This window comes from Balaenoptera physalus, assembly GCF_965194825.1.
Source record: "Balaenoptera physalus genome assembly, chromosome: 16".
In the NCBI taxonomy this organism is placed as follows: domain Eukaryota; kingdom Metazoa; phylum Chordata; class Mammalia; order Artiodactyla; family Balaenopteridae; genus Balaenoptera; species Balaenoptera physalus.
The window spans coordinates 10,279,253-10,300,321 of record NC_138898.1 but is presented as its reverse complement, the minus strand read 5'-3'; the positions used below and the strand labels follow the sequence as shown (position 1 = coordinate 10,300,321).

The following is a 21,069-nucleotide window of genomic DNA, read 5'->3' as shown; positions in this document are numbered from 1 at the left end:
GATAAATGAGGACGCAAAAGGAAGAGAACTCAAGGCCATACCTGAACCACAGGGTGGCCGCCGGTCGGAGCTTTGACAGCCCCTCGGCTGCCTTCTGTCTCGTAGTGAGCTCGGTGATGTGGCTTGGGCTGCACCTCGATCCTCAGCTCATAGGAGCCTGACTGGTGGGAGAGTGGCCACTCAAGTGGAGGGAGGGATGCAGTCACTGGGATGCTGAAGGAGGAAACAGAATCAGTCATGTGTACAATAAATCATATCCCGTCAATCTGTACAATAAACATAAATGGTCCCTTTTCTGAAAATCATGTCCAATGGGCATATGATAAAATGTTGGCTGTTGGGAGGCACACATTTCTCAGACATGATAGGTAGGGCTCTTCACAAGGTAGAGATCTTTTTCATTCTCTTTCTTTGTTTTCTCTTCCATCGTGATGAAGACAGAATGACTGACATCTCAGTTTATGAAGCTAAGTTCATAATATGATTGTTCTAGCATGTTCTGAACCACTGTAGCTTATTTTCCTCAGGAAATTTTGAAGAATATCACCTCTCACCTCTAAAGAACATCCCTTAGCCAGGATGTTTTCCTTTTCCAAAGGAGTAAGTGTGGGAGAAGGAACACTGAAATAGAAATCAGGGGCCCCACTGTGTCACTAACTTGCCATGTGACGTTAGGTATGCAACTTCATCTTTCTTATCCTCAGTATCCTGTAACCACAAATGGACTAGATGACATCTGAGAGTTTTTCTAGCTCTTATTTCTATGTCTGATGTCTCAAATAAAAGTAAATTTAGGGAGAGGCCATTCCCAGTCACAATCATTACTTCTTGGGTCAAGTGTAGAACATCTAACCACAGAGAGGTGTCTGGTTTTGGTATGGATGAGCCAAACCACTCAGACTTCCTACAATTAAATGAGGAGTAAAGGTCAAGAGCATGACTGGAGTTACACACCCAAGTTCAAGTCCCAGCTCCACCTCTACCTACCTGTGTGACTTAGAGCAAATGCCTCTATCTCCCTAGGCCTTAGTCTCCTTCAACTGTGAAATGGGGATACTGAGATCATATAAAGAGCTTAAGCACAATAACTACTCAATAAATATTAGCTATAATTATTTTTTCATGTAATATAGTGTATATTTCAAATAAATAGTTACTTCCTGCAGACGATCTGACTACAGTATTAATGGTATCGGATATACATGCTTTCGCATCTGAATTTGTAAAATCTTTGAGGGCATTACGTTAAGTTTCATTTTATTATACAGTCTCAACCCTACCCAGCACACACATCAGGTACTTGATATGAGGTTAGAATTAGGTCATTGAAGAGGTGAATGAAGTCTTGACAATCTATCTAGACCATTCACTCAGAGCCCAAGAGTACCTAAAGACATTTTCCCAAGATCACAGAGCAAGACACAGCCAAGGCTCCAACTTAAGTCTCTTGACTCCCGGTCCAGTGCTCCTTCCACATCTCTACACTGTCTCTTATCTTATTAATTTATTTAAAATAGGCCCAAGAAAATACCTCATTGATGGAATGAGTCTAGAGCAATGCCTGAGATTTGCTAGGTCGTCAGTGAATATTCAGTGGGTGGGCGGACGAATGAATGGAAGGATAAATGGATGAATGAACAAGCAGTTTTATTTCAAAGAACACCCGTATGTTCAAAGTAGCTTTGAAGTTGCAAATGCATGGATTTGTGTCACTATGTCCTGATTTTTCACATGCAGGAGAAAACATTAATCTAATCAGGACAGTCTTTCCTGCTAAGCCCAAAACTGCTAGAAGCTAACATTATCAACTGGACTTAATTAAACATTTGCAGGGAGGCCAATTCTATCCCTTCTCTCTTACAGCAATTCCAAGGGGAGAGTGGAGGGGGGCAGAAGCCCCACAAACTCCATCAGTGCCAGAGCCGAACTTGAACATACAATCCAACTTACAATTCCATCCTCACTATGCAAGCATATCTCCAGCCCTTCTTTATAACCACATTGCCTCCTGAAGCCCCTTTAACTCTGAAGTCTCAGGTGTCTAAAGTGCCTTTATTTCTACCTTAGTTACAGTTCCAAGATGCCTTCAAGCTTCTGTCTACATCCAAGGTGCCATATATGTTAAATACTCTTATTCTCATGTATGCAAGTTAAAATTTTCTAAAGTTAGCAAAATAAGGTTCATTAAAAAATCACTCCACCCCTGTATGAATCAAAACATTTAGTGAGTAGAAGATTCAATGGAATCTTCTAAGTATCAACTTCTAATTTTGTTTGGTTCTGGAATAGGTGTTTGACAACCAAAATATAATCTTAAGACTCAGACCATTGGAGCCAGTCTGACATCCTGCATTTGAATTCCAGCCCCCTGCTGAGTTATCCACACTCCCTGAGATAAATATCATCGTGAGACTTCTTTGAATGCTCTATCTTCTCAATCGAATAGAAAATTCTTGCAAATATCTCACTGGCTGGCACAGATTGGCACTTGCTAGGGACTAAAGGATTCTAACTCATCAGAACCTCTCAAATCAAGCCACATAATGGAGAGGGAAGAATTTTATATACAGTAAAGTCTCAGATAAATGCCTCACAATCGTATTTTATATTAATGTTCCTCCTCACTCCCAAATAAGTCATGTTTTGGAGACTGATCAAGATGTTGAGCAGAAATAACAAGGAGTCAGGAATCTCGAATTCTGATTTCCAACTTGGTCATGAACTAGCTGGGTGCTGACGAGCGTATCACTTCACCTCTCTGAGCCCCAGTTTCTCAGCCTGCACCAGGCGTTGATCTTGATCAGCATTCCTAAGGTGGCTCCAGGAAACTTTAGTCTCAGAACTCTGTGGTCAGATGGCCTTTGAAATCACCGCACATTCTGTCCACAGCAGGGAGCGGTCCCTACACAAAGGTGTCTATTAAACTCTATTAAACCCAGAAACTCCTTTCCTTAAGGGACTGACTGACCTATGATGGCACTAGTGTTCTCAGAACCTGCTTTGGAGGAAACATCAGACCAGAAGCTCCATTCAGTCCATTTCGGTCGGGGTTGGGGGCAGGTGGGTGTGGGGAAGCCAGGCCCAGTGGACACGGCCCTAGGCTACTCTCAACCCCCCATCAATCAAAACAGCTCTACATTACCTATTTTGGCATTCAACATTTTATTTGAAAAGAAGAGGCTTCCATTTGCTAAAAGTAAATAACACTTTGAAAACGATTGGGATAATGGGAATAGCATAAAGCTTAGATTCTTCACCTAATAAAGCAGATAAAATAATCTCTGCTCCTAATCTGTGTACCTCATTTTCCTTATTATCAAAATGAAGATAAATATATAACCAAACCAGGTTTATGTGAGAATAACATGAAATAATCCAGAGAGTACTCAGAAGTGTGCCTGGCACACAGCTGGCATCCTGAAATGTTGGTGATTATTATTGTCACTATCATCACTCTAACAGCTATTGGGGACTCAATCTCCTAGCACACGGCTCATCAGTGAGGAAGCAACAAAGTGCTTCCTCTATAAGGATAAGATTCCCCGATAACAATAACAGCTGTCTCTTTCATGAGCTCTTACCTATGTAGGTCCTACGCTAAGAGTTTGATATATATTATCTCACCTAATCCTTAAAAAAACAAACAAACAAAAAAACCATGCGGTAGGTACTATTATTATCCTCATCTCACAGGAAATGAACCAAGGCCCAGAAAGGTGCTCAATGAGAATGAAGGTCCTGATTGATTAGCAATGTCTGCCCTGGGCACGGCATCCAAAAGGTGCTCAATGAGAAAGAGGGCCCTGCATGATTAGTGATGTCTGTTATGGGCACAGCAGGATGGCAGCAGCAGACATGCCCATGATCACACAGCCAGTGAGTGGCAGAGCCAGGACTCAGATCCATCCCTGGAGACCCCAAGCCTACATGCTGCTATTCATGCATCTCTTCAGCTTGCCAAGATTTTAAGCTCCTTGAGGATTATGGCTCCCACATTTTTTGAAGGCCTCCATATCACTGATTGCAATACTGAGGCACATAGCAGATGCCAACAAACATCAATTCCTCTTATAATAAGATAGCAAATTCCACGTGTTCAGGTTTGCTTTGAGCTTACTAGAACGTTAACTCCACGAAGGCAGAATTTTTTTTCCCATTTTGTTGACACTGTCTCCCCAACACCTGTAACAGTGCCTGGCACATAGTAGGTGTTTGATAAATACTTATTAAATAAGTGAATGCATGAATGAGCTCAGTGTCATATGAGCAATCACATGCATCCGATGACTGCATCCTCCTAACAACCACCCAGTAAGTCAGGAACACACCCATTTTACAGATGGGAAAACTGCAGCTCAGAGTTTTGTTTTGTTTTGTTTTCCCAGAGAATTTAACTTCCTTTTCAAGGTCTGGCAGCCAGTAAATGGAGAGCCAGGATTTAAGACCAGTCTAGCCAACTCTGAATCCCATGCTCATAACCAGAAAACCTTCTCTTAAAACTGGACCATGGAATAAATCGTTTTCAAAGCCTGACTTACCTGCAGATGGGAATGGCGGGCACCAGCTGCTTGGGCCAAGTTGGTGGCACCAGCAAGATGGACTCTGGGGCTGAGTTCCTCCTCTCCTCCTGCTCGCAGGGCCCCAGGAACTCCACGGCCGGGTAGATGTGGCGGGGCAGGCCAGCCTTGGACGGGGCGGTGGACACCGGCGACGGGTCGGGGCTGGTCTTCCACATCTTGGTGGGGATCCCACAGGGCGAGTCGGCAGCGAGGCTGTTCAGGGCATCCATGAGGACGGCAGAGCCAGCCGCGGGGGGGTACCCGGCAGGGGCGCCGTCGTCCCGGGGCTGCGGCGAGGGGCTCCGCGAGCGCTGGGGTGAGGCTCCGGGCAGCGGGGCAACCAAGGCCCCAGCGCACGAATGCCTCCGCTTGGTACCAGGCGACGAGGAGCGGGAGGCCGGACGGGGCACGGGCGAGTGGCGGCCCAGGCAGCTGTCCTCAGCGAGGCCGGTTCGAGGTGACATTATTGGCGAGGTTCTGGGGGAATAATGAGCAGGGATGTTTTGAAACTGGGGACACAGGTCGTCGGGCCCGCCGTTATTGGGCGAGACGCAGGGCGAGGTGTAGGGGGAGAAGGTGTCGGAAATGAAGCTGGCAGAGGAGCCGCTGCTAGCGGGGCTCAAGCAAAGCGGCTCGCGGTAGCCCTCGAAGCCGGGCACGGGCAGCGTGAACCTCGGGCTGGCGCCCACCCCCGGCAGGGGCGGCTGCTCCACCAGGAGGCCAGTGTCTCTCACGCGGAAGGGCCCCCCTGCCTGCATCAGTTCGTGGGATGGAGTGATCTCGATCCGAGGGCTCAGGCCCGAGGCCCCCGCTGGCTTGGCAGGGCACAGAAAGTTCTGGGGCCCTACCCTATCCGGCTCTCCCAACCGGCGGGGGGGCTCGCCAGAGAGACTGGCTAGGGGGCTGTATGGCTTGAGGCCATAGTCCAGGACATCATCGGGGTATGCGAGTCCGGAGGGTGGGCTGGCGACCTTATGTGCATTCGGTTCTTCTGGAAAGAGAAGGGGGGAGGGAGGGGTCTTTTTAAGCCTCTAAAACACAACTCCGGATGCAGAGCAATCACAGATTGGGTTTTGTCTCCTGTTATTTTTTATTTTTAATCCCCACCACACCAAACCCCAGAGCTAGAAACTCCTTCCCTCACAGAAGGAAAGGGAGGCCACTTCATCCCAGATTCCTTGAACGGAGAGATCAAAGCGGAAGGATTTTAGTGCAGGTGCACAAGCACAGCTGGTCCAAGCCGTGCAGCAGCAGCCAGAGACCTGGATGGCTGGCTGGGCTAACAGCTTCCAAACTTTTGTTTCAGCGCAACCCTTAAAAGAAATGTGATTTTATTTCACAATTCAGTTCACACCATCATATTCACTGGCAACTGAAACAAAAGCTTCCCAAAACAATACTTACCCTGCTACGTATGATGCACTCTTATCTATCCTCCTGTCTGGGGTTATTTTGTTTAAATTCTGGTCATAACTCATTAAACAGATTTCCTGTCCCACCAGTGGGTCATGACCCACAGTTTGAAAAACACTGACCTAGGCCCATCTGCTCTTTCTACCTGTATGATACAGCTACAAGATGCAGGGGGAGGCCTCAGCAGCTCCGGAGACCATGAAGCTCTGGGTTCAAATCCCAAATGTTTATGCCCACATGTAAAAAAGTGACTTAATTTACAACCAGGACTCCTGAGCCATAGCTCATCTTGTGCCATTTTACAGATGAGGAAACTGAGGTCCAGGGAGGGGAAGAGATTCACACAAATACAGAATGAACAGGATTAGAAATCCCCCAGAAAAGCTACTTGGCCCCCAAAAGACAGAGCCATAGCTATAGAGCCTCCCAAACTAGTAAAATCAGTGGATACAGAATGATCTAATTTTTTTCTTTAATCGTAGCCACCTAGCTCAGGCTTCTGCTGCCACCTCGAAAGAACCCGTGGCTGGAGAGTGAGATTAGTGAGGGAACTAGCTATTTGTTCCCACCATCCCACACCCCGCTCCTCCTGCAAGCTCCCCAGCTCAACAGAGGCCCCTCCATCCTCTCTGTCGTTACTTGGGTCAGCCTCGACTCTTCTCTCATGCCCTTACATCCAATCCATCAGCAAAGCCTGACCGCTCTATTAAAACGTGAACCAAATTCATGTGTCACCACCTCCCGCCACCCTCTTCCACTTGGACTGTTGCCGTCACCTCCTCCCTGGTCTCCTCATTTCTACACTCACCCTCTATGGTCTGTTCTCCACGCAGCCGTCTATTGAAATGTCCATTGTAAAGTGAAACCCACTTTAAAGGCTTCCCCAGATGTCCCCAGGACAGTCCTTAACACACTCGTCCCCTGGCCCTGGCCTGTCTCACTACTCCCACTCTCCCCACTTTTCCCCAAGCTGACTCAGCACCAGCCCTGCTGACATCCTCACGATTCTTCAAGCAGCTCCTGCTGTGGAGCTCCCTCTCCCTAGAAACTCTCCCCCCAAGATCTTCACCTGGCTGCTTCCCTTAATTCCTTCACATGCCTGCTCAGTCAGCAGCTCCTTAGACAGGCCCATCAAAAGGATCACCTCCATCCCCACCCGTGTCATTCTCCACCCCATTTCCCTGCCGTCTTTTCTCCACTGACACCTGTTAGCAGCTCACATCACATCAGATATTATCTGTTTAGAGAATAGCATGCTGCTAGATCAGGGTCAGGCAAACTACAGCCCCTGGACCAAAGCTGGCCCACAGATTGCGTGTGTAAGTAAAGTTTTATTGGAACAAAGCTGCTCCTATTTGTTTACACATAGCCTGTGGCTGGCTTTTGCACTGTAACAGCAGAGCTGGTTGGTGCACACAGGTGATCCTCCACTTCCTCGGTGCCCTTTCTGGGCCATCCTGGGGTAAGTGCTATCTGGTTTAGCTGAGCTGATCTCATAGGGTTCAGGTGGTGCCCCACCCCAGGTGAGAGCCCAGAAATGGCTTTCCACAGCTCCTAGGATCAAGATAAACAACCTCAACTAGGTCAGCCCGGTTGAGCCTCTGCCTGCCCCTCTAGCCTTGCCTCTCTCTATCCTCTCCCCCTCTCCTCTCTCCCCGGACTCCAGCCAAACTGGCTGTCATTCTCAGAAAATGCCAAGCTCCTTTCTGCCTCAGGACCTTTGCACTTGCTGTTCCCTCTGCTCAACAACTCCTCCCCCACCCAGCCCTCTTCGTAACTAAAACCGCTCCTTCACTGAAGCTTGGCTAAGGTGTCATGTGCTGTCAGAAGTCCTTCTGACCTTCTTGACGAGATCAGACCCCACTCACACTTCCCTGCTCTGCTCCACTGCACTTCTCACAATTCTAATTCAGTAATTCTGTGGTTACTTGTTTATCATCTGCCTCTCCCCCAACTCCCAGCCCCACCTCCACCAATCAGTCAATTCCATGAGGACTCTCTCACCACCACCACCCCCACTGTATTCCTAACGACTGGACAGGACCTGCCACAAAGCAGGCCCTCCAAAAATATCTGTCGGTCTGCTGAATAAAGCATGAAATATTTAAACTACTCCTCAAAGATGCTAACATCCAAACCAAAAGGTAGAAAGACATCATCTTAAGAGAGGGTGATTCGGTAATATCTATCTAAATTCCAAATGCACATATACTTGGAACCAAGCAATGTCACTTTTAGAAATTTATCCAGCACATGCGCAAAACCAGGTATGCATAAGTTTAGTCAGTCCAGCCCTGTTTATAATCCCCAAAGACTGGAAGCAACCTACTGTCCATCAGCTGGAGATGGGTTAAATTCTGTCATTCACATAGTGAGATACAATACAGTTACAAAAAGGGTTGAAAACGTTCTTTTTACATTGATATAGAATGACCACAAGATATTGTTAAAGATGCACACAGTATGCATAGGATAGAAACAGAGGGTGAGTGTGTACACACACACACGTACACACACACACGTACACACACACAATGCTTATGGGTACACAGGCTTTCCCTGGAAGTTACAGGTAACAGTGATTTCCTCCGGGGAGAAGAACTAAGTAATTAGGGGCAGAGGCAGAAAGGAGACTCTGATTTCTGTACTACATTGAGGAATAGAAAGATAATTTCCAAAAGGCACATGTTTTTATTTTATTTATTTTAAAGGGGGGGCGGTGACATAACATGATATATAGCAATGACACCTGGTTTAGGAAGCAGGAAATTGCGTTCTAGTCCTACTCTGCCACTAACTAGTTGTGTGACCTTGGAAAAGTCCCCCACCCACTCTAGGTCTCAACCTCCTCATTTGTAACCGGACGGCGTTAAACCAGATCAGTCTCCTTGGCTGCTTCTGGCTCTGACGTCCTTTCATTTTTCTAACTAGAGTCTGTAGGGTCTAGGGTTCTTGTAAAGCTGCAGTTCAATATAAAGTTGTACTTGTGCCTGCACACACACACACACACACACACACACACACACACAGCCTTCCTGGCAGGTAACAGAGCATAGATTTTTAATCCAGGAAGAGATCCAGGTCAAATCCATGTCCGACAACATTCAGATAATCCATTGCCCTGCGAACCAGCAAAACAAAACACAGAAAGCCTCTTAGCAAAAATTCCAGCCTTATCAGAAAAACTGCATTACATCTTATCAGAAACACCCCCTCGGGGCTGATGTGAAAGTCACAGAAACTTTTTGCCATAAAAACACACATCACTAACACTCCGGGGCAGCAATGAAAAAGAGAAAGGCCAGTTTGCTGAGCAAAAGCATTTAAAGCATTTACATTGGTTTTAATTAATCCAAGCAGCAGAGTTTCTTTTTCTTTTCTCTCCCCAAGAGTTTGAAAGCTTACCCACAAGCAAGTAATGGAGGTAATTTATAATCATTTAATTCTCATTTCCCTGGGTATTTGACAGTAATTCTCACAGACAAAAGGCTCATGATTAAAATATTTCTTTAAGTAGCTAGGATTCTTCACTATTTCTCCGTAAACAACTGCCACCCTTGCAGATAGCTCCCTCACTGTGCCCACACAGCACTGGGCCAAGTTCATTTCATCTCAGAAGTACCAGATTCTCTCAGAAGGGTTTCCAAAAAGCTTGCTTTTCTTACCACTTGCATGATCTTTGCTATATTCATGTACCACCAGTGAATATTATTCACTTAATATTTCTATTTAAATTCGTTCGCATATTACTTTCTTTTTTTTTTTTTTTACGGAAACTTTACACCCATGCCACAAATGGAAAATCAGTGTCACCTCCATAAATAGAAGGTAGGGTAAAACTACAATCAAAATAAAAGTTACTAAATTCAAGCAAGACACTGTTGCTAGCCAAAGGCTCTGAGCCTGAGGCCCACTTTTTTTCCTCCTTGATGCTCTTTATTTAAATAAGGTATCATTTATACATACAGATTTTGAGCGCAGAGTTCAGTGAGTTTTGCCAGATGTTCTACACCCTTGTCACTACCACAGTCATGACGCAGGACATTTCCACGACCCCAGAAAGTCTGCCTTTTTTAAAGCTGGAAGTGGACGGGGGAGGAAACGGCAAGTGTCAGAAAGAAAGGCGTTAAAGACACAGTAGCACCTGATGGAGGCCTCACTCCTGACTCAAGAGAAGGCGCCCTGCCAAGGGGATGACCCGCGTATGCAATGTACTCATTGGGGCGGCCCGTGAGACCCTCCCACTTGCCGTGTGAGGTACCCAGCCCACAGTCAAGGCATTAGGATTCCGAAAGAGGCAGAAGGTGGAGGCAGAGATGAGGGATTCAGAGGTTGCTGCTCTCAGTCCTCTGTGCCTCCATGCTTTTGCACATGCTGTTCCCCATGCCCAGAACACCCTTCCATACCTCCTGTCCTCACTTTTCCTAGCAAGCCACTATTTGTCCATCAAGATTTCACTTGGGCCACCTCTTCCTAAAAGCCCTCCCTAGGCTGGATCAGACACTACAGACTCTGTAGTGTTGCCAGAACCTAAAGAGTCATGTAGTGAAGTCTATCAAGTATAGATTCACTTGTCTGTCTCCCTACTAGACAGTGAGCTTTTTGAAGGCAGATAAAGGCCGATCATAATAACAACAGCGGCAGCAACAGCAGCTAACATGTGCTGAAAATTTATATGCCAGGCTCTGCTGTAAACACATTACCTGGAGTAAATTATTTAATTCTCACAACCTATGAGACGGGCACTGTTTACTCCCCTTTTATAGGTGGGTTAACTGAGGCACAAAGAGGTGAATTAACTTGCCCGAGGTCTCACAGTTTGAACCCAGCAGACCTGAGGCCAGGGGTTCTCAGCCTCAGAACTACTGACACTGGGGGCTACAGACTTCTTTGCTGTGAGGCTGCAGGACGTTCAGCGGCACCCCTGGCCTCTACCCACTAGATGCCAGAGCACCCCCTCCCCTCTTCTCAGTTGTAACAACCAGAAGCACCTCCAGACATTGCCGAATTTCTCCTGCGAGGCAGAATCACCCGCAGCTGGGAACCACTGCTCTAGGCCCCACGGTTCCGGGCCCTGCACGCAGCCGAGGCCCCAAAGAATGTTGGGAACATCCATCCACGAGTCAAACCTGAACTGATTCAGAAATGAGGCATCTGCTCCCCGTCAGCCCTAGCAGGTAAATCGTTTCTGCAGCAGACATCCGAAAGTCGAAATATCATCGCCCTTCCTTCCGTCAAGTTCCCAGGTGCTCACCCCAACATCTAGGCCCCATGAATATCTGGGGAGATCTCTGGCCACTCTCCAAAAACCGCAAGACAAGATTGCTGCGGAGGCCACTCCAGCCCCGCCCTAGCGAGGCGTCTGCACTGAGGGCCGGGTCTCGGTCCATACACAGTGCTAGGGGCCCCCAGCTCCACGGCTCACCCCCTCCCCCTCCCCCGCCCGGCTGTGTGACCTGGGGGACCTCTGAGTCCTCGTGTATAACAGTTGCTGAGGTTGGTGACAATACCCACCTGATGTTTCACCTTATCCGCATGAAGCCCAAAACACACAAAATAAACACTCAGTAAATGGGGCCTTCCAGTATACTCGTATTATCATTATGGAAAGAACGATCTTCTAAGTGAAAATTCTCCCCTTGCTCTGCTTTCATTGCCTTATTTTACAACTTGATAAAGTGTGACACACACTGGCCCCCAAGTGCCTTCAAAAGCATTAAAAAAGAATAAGGGAAGAAATTTTTATAAAAATAAAATGGATTGGTCAGCACTTTGGGAATTCTCTTTTTCTGCTAGCCTTCAGAAAATATGTGGAGTAAGTAAAGAATGCCTGAACACCCCCTCCGCTCCATGCTTTGTACTCCCTCTTCTGGGGTACCTGGGAGCTGATCAACTAAATCTTACTAAAATGTTAGTGACACAGTGAGCTAGTTGCAGTAACAAAAATGATTCTCACTAACACATCTCTACCATATACTTTATACCAAGAACCACTATGTATGCATTTAGCATATACTAATGTTTGTCTTACGAAAGACCTACGAAGCAGGTGATAGAGTTTCCTCATTTCATAAATGGGGAACGTGAGGCTCAGAGAGGGTGATTAATTTGCCCAAGGTCACACAGCTTCTAAGTGGCAGAGCCAGATTCAGTCTCAGGCAGCCCACCCAGCTCCTCCACCCCCATAACACATGAAAGGGGATATGTCCTGGATGGTGATACCTTAACGCCAACACATAGAAATGAGGTGTCCCCAGAATAGGAACTGCTCTGGAGCCCCATCATGAGGTAGGCTGCCCTAGACAACTAAAGACACGGATTCCTTTCTTCTGGAATACTCACAATCCCTCCATTTGCCCCAGGATTGAGTCAACGATTATTTAAAAATCCCACTCAGGCCACAAGGAGCTCTCTGCCAGTGCCTGCCCTCTTGGAGCCTCTGGCGGGCCTGTTGCTCACCCTTAAGGACACACGGCCAAGTCTGAGACAGCCGCCAGCGCCAACTCACCAGCCAACAGATCGCTTTTGAAAAAAGGAACAGCAAGAGAACATCTTCTCCGCCTAGAACTACAGGCGGGTGGAATTTTCAGGAAGCAGAATAGAATGACCAAAATAGAAACCCAGCTAAGGAACCTACATGAGGCATCTGTCCTTTGGGGAAGGGGGAAGGGGAAAGGGACTGCACGAACCGGTGCTCTCAGGCTTGAACGACTCGGAGGAGAGAAGCCAGGGCACGGTCTGGAGGCCAGATGCCCCTCAGGCTGGCAGCAGGGCCCCAGAGCTGCAGTCCATCCCTGTCTGAGGTGACAGACCCACCGCTCAATGAGCTCACACCCCAAGGTGGTGTGAGTTCCGGGCGCTGGGTTTGAGACGTCACAGTCTGTTGCCATGGCAGCATTAGGATGCCACAACCTGGCACTGTACATGTGCAGCCAGAGGACAGGGGGGAAGGTGGAGGGAAAAAAATCCCGCCTCCCTCCGTCCCACTCCTCTCATAACCTCCTCTGTGTCGGAGGCTGCAGGAAATGCCAAGAGGAGCAAAAGGTGGATGGATTTTTCATCTGGCAGCTTGCACCACCTATAGGAAAGACCTTCTTTGAAAAGTTACAGGTTGTGCTTCAAGTAATAAATTCAGCACTTAGCAAACTTTCCAAAGGGCCCCCCATGCCCCTACTGCCCCCACCATGCACAAACGCCGAACAGTAACTGGATTCCCAATCAATGGATCGTGTGTATTAATAATGACGGAGAATCAGGTTGTCACACCCATCACTCAGAGATGACATACACAGAAGCAGGGCATGAGAGGTGAGAAATTCCATCCAGATAAGTCAGGTCCAGAAATGCCAGAAAGGGAAGAGAGGCAGTTTACCATCCTGTCTCGTCAATGTGGAACCACTAGAAAAAGCCACCTTGAACGCTATGCTCTTTGCTGACCTTGCCCCAGCTAAGGCAGCTGTCTGCCTTCACCAGACAGGGCAGAAAGGAGGGCTCGGTCCTGCCTCCCAGGCAGCCTGCCATGAGGCCAGGCGCCTGGGACACAGGATCCAGGACCCGGGACAATTTGCAAGCACCGAGCCTTACAGACTGGCTACTGGCGTGGCTGTCTGCAAAAACACACACACCCGCAGGCTGACACGTATTCCTTTTGGAGAGAAGCAGAGACATGTATGGAATCTGCAACCCATGTGCCTCAAGGTCAGCTTTTGGATGGGGGCAGCAGGGCCCAGGCATCTGGCAGACATGAGACCTCACCTCTGTCCTCAAATTGGGATAGAAAGAACCGGTTGCAAGTCATTCCATGGGGCCCTCGTGCTTTTAAGAAGTTCAAAGACCTTCTTATTTTTATTTGTTCACTGCGCCTCGAGCTTTCCCGTGTATTACCTCTCTCTCTGGGCTTTACAAGCACCCTGGGAAGCAGGAACCATCAACTCCTCTGTGTTACAGAGGGGGACCCTGAGACTCAGGGCCGCGAGGATTCACTCAAAGTCACAAAAACAATCAGGGGCAGAGCTGGGGTTCAAACTGAGACATCATTTAAATGCAGTCAAATGCACAGATATTAGAAGCACACCTCGTGCCTTTTTACAAATGTATGCACCGTGTACCCACCAATCAAGATATAGAATGTTTCCATCCTGCCAGAGGGTTCTCTGGTGGCCCCCCCCCCCAGCCAATAACCCTCATTCAGGGGGACCCGCTCGCCTGCCTTCTCTCACTATAGCCTGGGTTTGCCTGCTTTGACCATCGTATAAATAAAACCGTACGAGATGTGCATGTCACCGTTTTCCTCAACCTTATGTCTGAGATTTAACCATGTCGTATGCAGCTGCAGTTTCTTTTGCATCTCTGTGTAATAGTCCATCAAATGATGACATCAGACTTTACTTGTCTGGTCACCTTGCCATACTGCCTCCGTTTTTCAAGAAGACAGCCATTTGAGATTGAACTTGTGCTTCAGGGAGATCCGTCTCTAAGAAAAGACAGTCTCTCCGCATTTGTCACACAGTGCTCAACAGAGAGCGACTTCCTCGCCAAAAGGAAAAGGAAAGATCTGGTCAGAAGAATTAGCCAGAAGTAGACCTCAGATAATCCTCCCTCAGAAACAGGGCTTGCGTGGCTACCCCGCCTGTCCGTCAAAGCCCTGCACAAGGGGACATGGGAGGGGGCACGGCCACCTTCCTTGCTTTCCTTCCTCTAACTCACTCAGCAAAGGCCCCCTCACCTTTACGCCCGCCCCTCAAAGAGCTGTAGTCTTTATGGAGTCCTACAACCCCTGTCACGGCCTGCGAAGCTGATTTCCACCTCTCTTTCAGGCAACTTGAAATCCAAGTGGAAACTTCCCCTTGAAGACAGTGGGGCCCCATAACCCTTGGCCAGGGGCAGAGACTTAAAATTAATACCTGATTGACAGATGGGTGCTATATTTACACTCGTCCCCAGGAGCTTTCACTTTGGTGCCGTGTTCCCCGAGGGCGGGCACACTTCATCCATCGTGGCCCCTGCCAAGCCCCGTCATTAATGACATTCCTCCTTTCTCCTTGGCAACGGAGGTGATGTAACCCGTTGCGGATTTCAGACCCTCATCCCACCTTCTTAGGATCACACAGGTAAACAGCCCCTTTCTGAAGTCTTTACAATGACTTTCGCAGGCACTGCAGACTTAAAGCGTTCCCCACCTCCTCGTCTAACGGTCACCCTTTTTCAGCACACCCAAGCAGGTTTGTTTTGATAAAGATCTTTATAAATCCTGAGCTTTGCAGGCAACTTTCTTACTTCAGACAGCTCACTCAGGCGTGGCTCAATTAAAATTCACACAGAAGGACTGGCTTTTAGAAATATGTCGTATTAACTAAAACAGGTCCAGGTGAGAAAATGCTCTTTCCCAAAACCTCAGATTAGGACGCGTGGAGGGTCCCCAAATGCCAACTCGGGAAAAGCAATCTCTCTGCTCTTCCTGTAGCTTCCCGTCTACCTTTGATATATTTCTCTTGCAGAGGAAAAAAAAACACTAAAAGTCCAAGGCACAGGACTTTAGATCTAAATGCCAGCCCGTAGGAGATGCAAGGGACAAAGGAACACGTTTTAAAAACACCACAGGGATGACACTGGCAAAATCTATCACGTGGAGACCAGCACAGGAAAAATGACCCTGCTTCTTCAACAAATAAACGGCAAGGAAACAGACTGATGGGGATTTTTATAAAATAAAAGAGACATAAATGGCCATGTCAACCAATTACAATGTGAGGATCTTGTTTGGATCTTGGTTCAAACAAATTAACCATAAACAGACCCTTGTGAGACAAGCAGGAAATTTAAACACTGGACATTTGAAATTAAGTATTATTCCTTTTCAGGTTTGATAATGGTATTTGATTTTTTTTTCAAGAGCCCTTATTTTTGAGCTACATACTATTTATTAATAAAATATTATGCCACCTGGAATGTGACATAAAGTAAGCAGGAGTGGAGATGCAGAGAACACACTGAGGCAGAGATGAAATAAGATCGGCCTTATGTTGATGATTGTTGAAGCTGGGCGCATGGGAACACGGGAGTTAACTATACCACTGTCTCTACTTTTCCATATTTTTGGAAAAGTTCGTAATAAAAGTTCAGGAAAAAGTCAAAGGCAGTTCCTCTTGCTTTGGGGGAACCCATGTGGGGCTCTGCTCCAGGTAGGAAAGCTGACAGCCCCTGACGCATCCCAGGAAGAGCCTCAGGGCCGAGTCTTGCCTTCTTCCCTGAGCTCAGTTTGGGAACCATCGGCAAAAACCGAACCTCACACCAGCGCAGCGAAGCCGAGTTTGGCTGGAGCTCTGCGGAGCCCCGTGGCTATTTCCTGTGCTGGGCAGAGAGGAAAGAGGAAGTCCCTTCGTGGGGGGAAGCCACAAGGCATCCATCACGCTGCACTTTCCAAGGCTGCCTCTTCCTGGCCCTGGCTCAGGGGGTCCTGGGGGGGCCAGGGCAGGACACCTGGGGAGGCCCTGCCTCTCACAGAGGCAGCCGCAGGGAACCTTGCAGCCTGCGAGTCAGGTCAACTGAGAAAGCTTTTGCAGCTGGCCAAGTTCTGGGGCTGAGGCAGGGGCCCGATGAGTCAGAACTGATCGTACGTAAGTTAGATAACTTGCTGTGATGCCGGCTGAAGCCCAACGGCCAGTGGCTCCTCTCCAAAGAGCATCTTCTCTTTAAGACTCAGGATTCATCAAAGGCCAAGGCAAAGACTCTCTCCTCCAAGGAACCAATGCTGTCAAGAAGTCAGGCGAGCCAGAAGACATCTCAGAGCCCACCACCACTGCCACCTGACACTCACACAGCCCTGCTGCCTGCGCTTAATCACACTGCCTCGTGGGAACCTGCCATCACCACCCCCATTTCACAGATGAGAAAACACAAGCGCAGAGGATCAAAATCACCTGCCCTGAGGCGTACCACTAATAAGGAATTATGCAACTTTTCATCCATTTATTTGGCAACGATTTATTGCATGCTTGCTAATGCCAGGTACTTTTGCTTGGCCAAGGTCACGCAGGTAGGAGACAGCTAAGTCAGAATTTCAAGCCAGGATTTCCTGACTTCAGATCTGGTGCTCTGACTTGCCGAGCCAATGGCCCCTGGAGTTGGGGGGAACATGTACCCCAGGAGGCATGCACGACAGTCCACTGGGAAGTAGAAAGAAATACAGGAACGGCAGAACTCCCGTTTATATTCTGTCCTTTCCCACTTTGATTTTTGTTGCATGTTTTATGAGTATAATCCCATTAGGACAGCAGTGAACATACAACTGATAAGTATATAAATATCAAAATATATGAGGTGAATGCACCCCATGCTGGCGTACAGGGGACCCAGGAAAGCTGGAGTCAGTAAGATACTGGCTGAGCTGTAGTGCTGAGGGCAGAGACCTGGGATCCTAACTGCCTGGGTTCGAGGCCTGCCCTGCCATGTACCGCTCAATGACTCTCAGCAAAAGTTAACTGACCCCCAAGGAGTCTGACTTCACAAGTCCTGGGTACGGCTGGAACAGTCCAGCGTGTAGCCAGGATTGAGGACCACTGGCCACCAATGCTGCATTTTTCCAATTTATTCAACCCCATCACCGTACAGGACTAAAAAGCCTTGGGAACCAACTCAAATAACACAGCTTTAAGATTTTAAGAACCTCTACTCCCGATCAAAAGCTAAGGCCACCTTAAGAACAGAAGGCCTTTAATTTGGAAGCTGGGATGGCATGTGTGCGATAGTAAAGCGTGATTAAGGCAACTTTCTCCCTAGTTCTTTTGACTCCCTTGACAAGGCCGCGGCTCAATTCAGCCCTCATTTCACCTTTCCAGCTGCACCTGGAGACACTATTTGTACAAAGCAGGCTTATTAAGGCCTGTCCTTAACTCGACACAGACGGCAACGTCTCTGAATGTCACATGTGTTCAGCGAACTGCTTGCTTAGGGTAGAGCTCTATTTTTAGTAAGCACCAAAAAAAAACCCATGATACTATATCCCAGCACCTCATTTGTCCCAATTTGTTTACCAGGCTGTGTCCCACATTGGCCTGGGGGCCAGGCAAGGGCAGGACCACATCTCATTCGTCTCTGTACCCCTACAGGGCCTGGCACAAAACCAGCATTCAGTGAGTGTTTGCTGAAAGAATGAGGTTTAAATTGTGCCCTGTGAATGGGTTGAGAGCAGGTGGCCCTGAGTCGAAGTGCAGGGGACGTTAGGGCTCCAGCAGGGCCTGTGACTCTACTTGGAAATGGTATAAAAGGTGCGCTGGGGGCAGAGGGGATGCTGGTTGGGGTGGGGGTTTGGGGGGGTGGGGGACAGTGCAGGAGAGTGTGCATGTGTGCTCCTACAGCGTATGGGATCGGTGGCTTTTATCAGCCTTTCAAAGGGCGGTGACCCGAAAAGTTTAAGGATCACCAGAATAAACTTTACAAGCAATGACCAGGAGTCCATTTTCCTTTCTGAAAGGTCAAAGTTAACGCCACGTGCATCGGCTTACCAGGAATCGGAGGAGGGACACACCAGACCCAATGAGGTAGACTAGAAGCAAGCACTCCTGACATGTCGGTCCCAACACAGCCCGGAGGAGATCTGGCACCTCTGGAGGTGACCGGGTATTCCCAGGACCAACCCGTCTCTCCCAGTGTATTACAAGTTGGGAGAAGTAAGAATGCATTGAATTCACAAGCACACACACAGAAATTAAACTTCTGATCTGTCTGCTAACAGCCAGCACACCTCTCCCCTCCAAGGTGGGCTCAGTAGCACTTAGCAGCGGTCAGGACTCCCATAGCCCTGTCCCCATTCTTTCTATCAATATTACTACGTACTTAGCTCTCTCCCTCAGTAGAAAAATATAAGCGTTTACTTTGAAGGCCTCTAGGCAAATAAATCTGAAAATCCAGATAGGTGAAATAAATAATTTCTTAGAAAGATAAAGTTTACCAAAATTGACTCCAGTAGAAATAGAAAACGTAAACAGACCAGTTCCCATAGACACAATCAAGAAAGCCAACGCAGAACCACCCCCGTGAAAAGGCACCAGATCTAGATGGCTTCACAGAGGAATTCTATCACAACTGTAGAAACTGGATAGTCCCAATATTACACATGCTGTTCCTGAACATAGAGAAGGAAAGAAATTTAAACCTAACAGCATACCAAAAAGGACATTACATACAAATATCACTCATACATATTGCTAAAAGAAATCCTGAACAAAATATTATCCAGTAGATGCCGGCCCCATCACCATAAGAAAATAATACACAGTGAGCAAGTGGGGTTGATACCAGGAATATTTCAACATTAGGAAATCTATTAATACAAGTGATCTTAGAAGAATAAAATCATATTTTTCCATAGATGCTAAAACATCTACGGCATAACTCAACTCCCATTCTTAATCAAAACTCTCATGAAAATAGAAATGGATGAATACTTCCTTAACGTAATTAAATACATATGCCTCGATTCCAAAGCCAACACTGAAGGCACTCCTGCTGGGGTCAGGAACAAAGCACAGATGCCTACTTTCCACTACCATGTAGATGCTACTGGAGGTACTAGTCAATGCAATTAGACAAGAGAAAACAATTAGAGGCTCGAACTCATTGAGGGCAGGGACTGAGTCTCATTTCCTATTATATCCCCAGGATCTAACACCATAGGTGCTCAATAGTTAGATGGATGAGTAAATGAATAATGACTCACATGACTGAACACCTCTATTAACAAAATCAAGGCTTTAATAAAAAGCTAGTAAGAAATCACACTCTGTGTTAACTGATTTAAATGGGTTAAGCCATTCAAGGCAAACAACACTATGAGGTGAGTACTATCATTTCAGTCATGTGACAGCTGAGCAGACAGAGGTCCAGAGAGGTTAAATGACTTTTCCAAGATCACGCTGCTGGTAAATGTTTTAAATTCCAGTCTTGCATGGTACCAGGCCCCTAACAAACTGCTTTACATGTGTCTCTCATCAAGAGAGGGAATGAGGAACGGAAAACAGGCTCTGGAGCAGGACTGCCAGGTTCATGTTTCAGCTCTGCCATTTACCAGCCCTGCTTTCTTGGGAAAATTCCTTCACCTCTCTGTGCCTTTGCATCCTCCTCTGTAAAACGAGGGTGACAACAGTGCCTACCTGCTAGGGTTGGAGGGGTACTGCATGAGCTAATAAACATCTGCCACATGTTCAAGCTCCATAAAATGAGCACCCGACTTCCCCCAAATTCCCTAAGTGCCGACACCAATTTCTGACAACATCTGTCCCATAGGCAGTCCTCTTCCCTCCTTGGTTTTTTGCCAAGCCCATGCCCAGAGTTAAGGAGAACACCTCATGTGCGTCACCAACATATTGTCACCTGGGACAAAGCCCAATAGCAAGATAAGGGCTAGTGTTGGCCCTTGGGGAGGTCCATCATGTGGAAGAAGAGAGAGGGGACTGCTATTAACATCTGGGTGAGCCAGACCCACATCTGGTACAGCTCGCTTTAGCCTCTCAAGGCTCACGACATCCCTTCTCTTCCTGAGCCATGATGTTTCTGTGCTGCCGACTTCCCAGCAAGGGGTCACTGTTTTACAGATTTCAGAGCATAATGCCTCACTCCTTAAATGGGGCTGCACATAGTGACCTCTTTCCAAAGAGCACAGTTCGGAAAGGAGTAACCTTACAGTGGAGGAACCTGCCAAAGGCTACCTCAGCCAGGTGATCAAGGCCATCATCAATAGTGATAAATCATGTTGATAGTAGGTACCCTTGATATGATGTGATGGAAATGGTCACTTTACCTCTGTGGCCTCCCTCCCCCAAAACCCATAGCCCTGTCTAACCATAAGAAAAACATACGAGCCCATTGAAGGGACATTCTACAATGTACTTGATCAGTACTCCTCAAAACTGTCAAGCTCATAAAAAAAAAAACAAAAACAAACGACAGTCTGAATGTGAATAAAGTATGGACTTAGGTTCATAATACTGTATCGTAATATTGGCTCATTAATTATAACAAATGTATCTACTAATGTAAGATGTTCATCATATAGGGAGCTTGGTGCGGTGCTGGGTATATGAGAACTCGCTGTACTATC

At 47.3% G+C, this 21,069-nt stretch overlaps 1 protein-coding gene across 5 annotated transcripts in view; it reads right to left on the bottom strand.

Moving 5' to 3' along the window:
• Window positions 1-21,069, bottom strand: part of NFATC2 (nuclear factor of activated T cells 2) — a 158,357-nt gene that overhangs the window by 120,087 nt on the left and 17,201 nt on the right. For 4 of the 5 annotated variants that reach the window (XM_082428379.1, XM_082428378.1, XM_082428377.1 and 1 more), the window contains exons 2-3: window positions 4,539-5,550; window positions 42-213 (exon numbers count right to left, since the gene is read on the bottom strand). In XM_082428379.1, the coding sequence (XP_082284505.1) occupies window positions 42-213; window positions 4,539-5,550 (1,184 nt within the window). The remainder of the gene's footprint in view (window positions 1-41; window positions 214-4,538; window positions 5,551-21,069) is intronic. The other variant, XM_082428380.1, reaches the window with a different exon arrangement.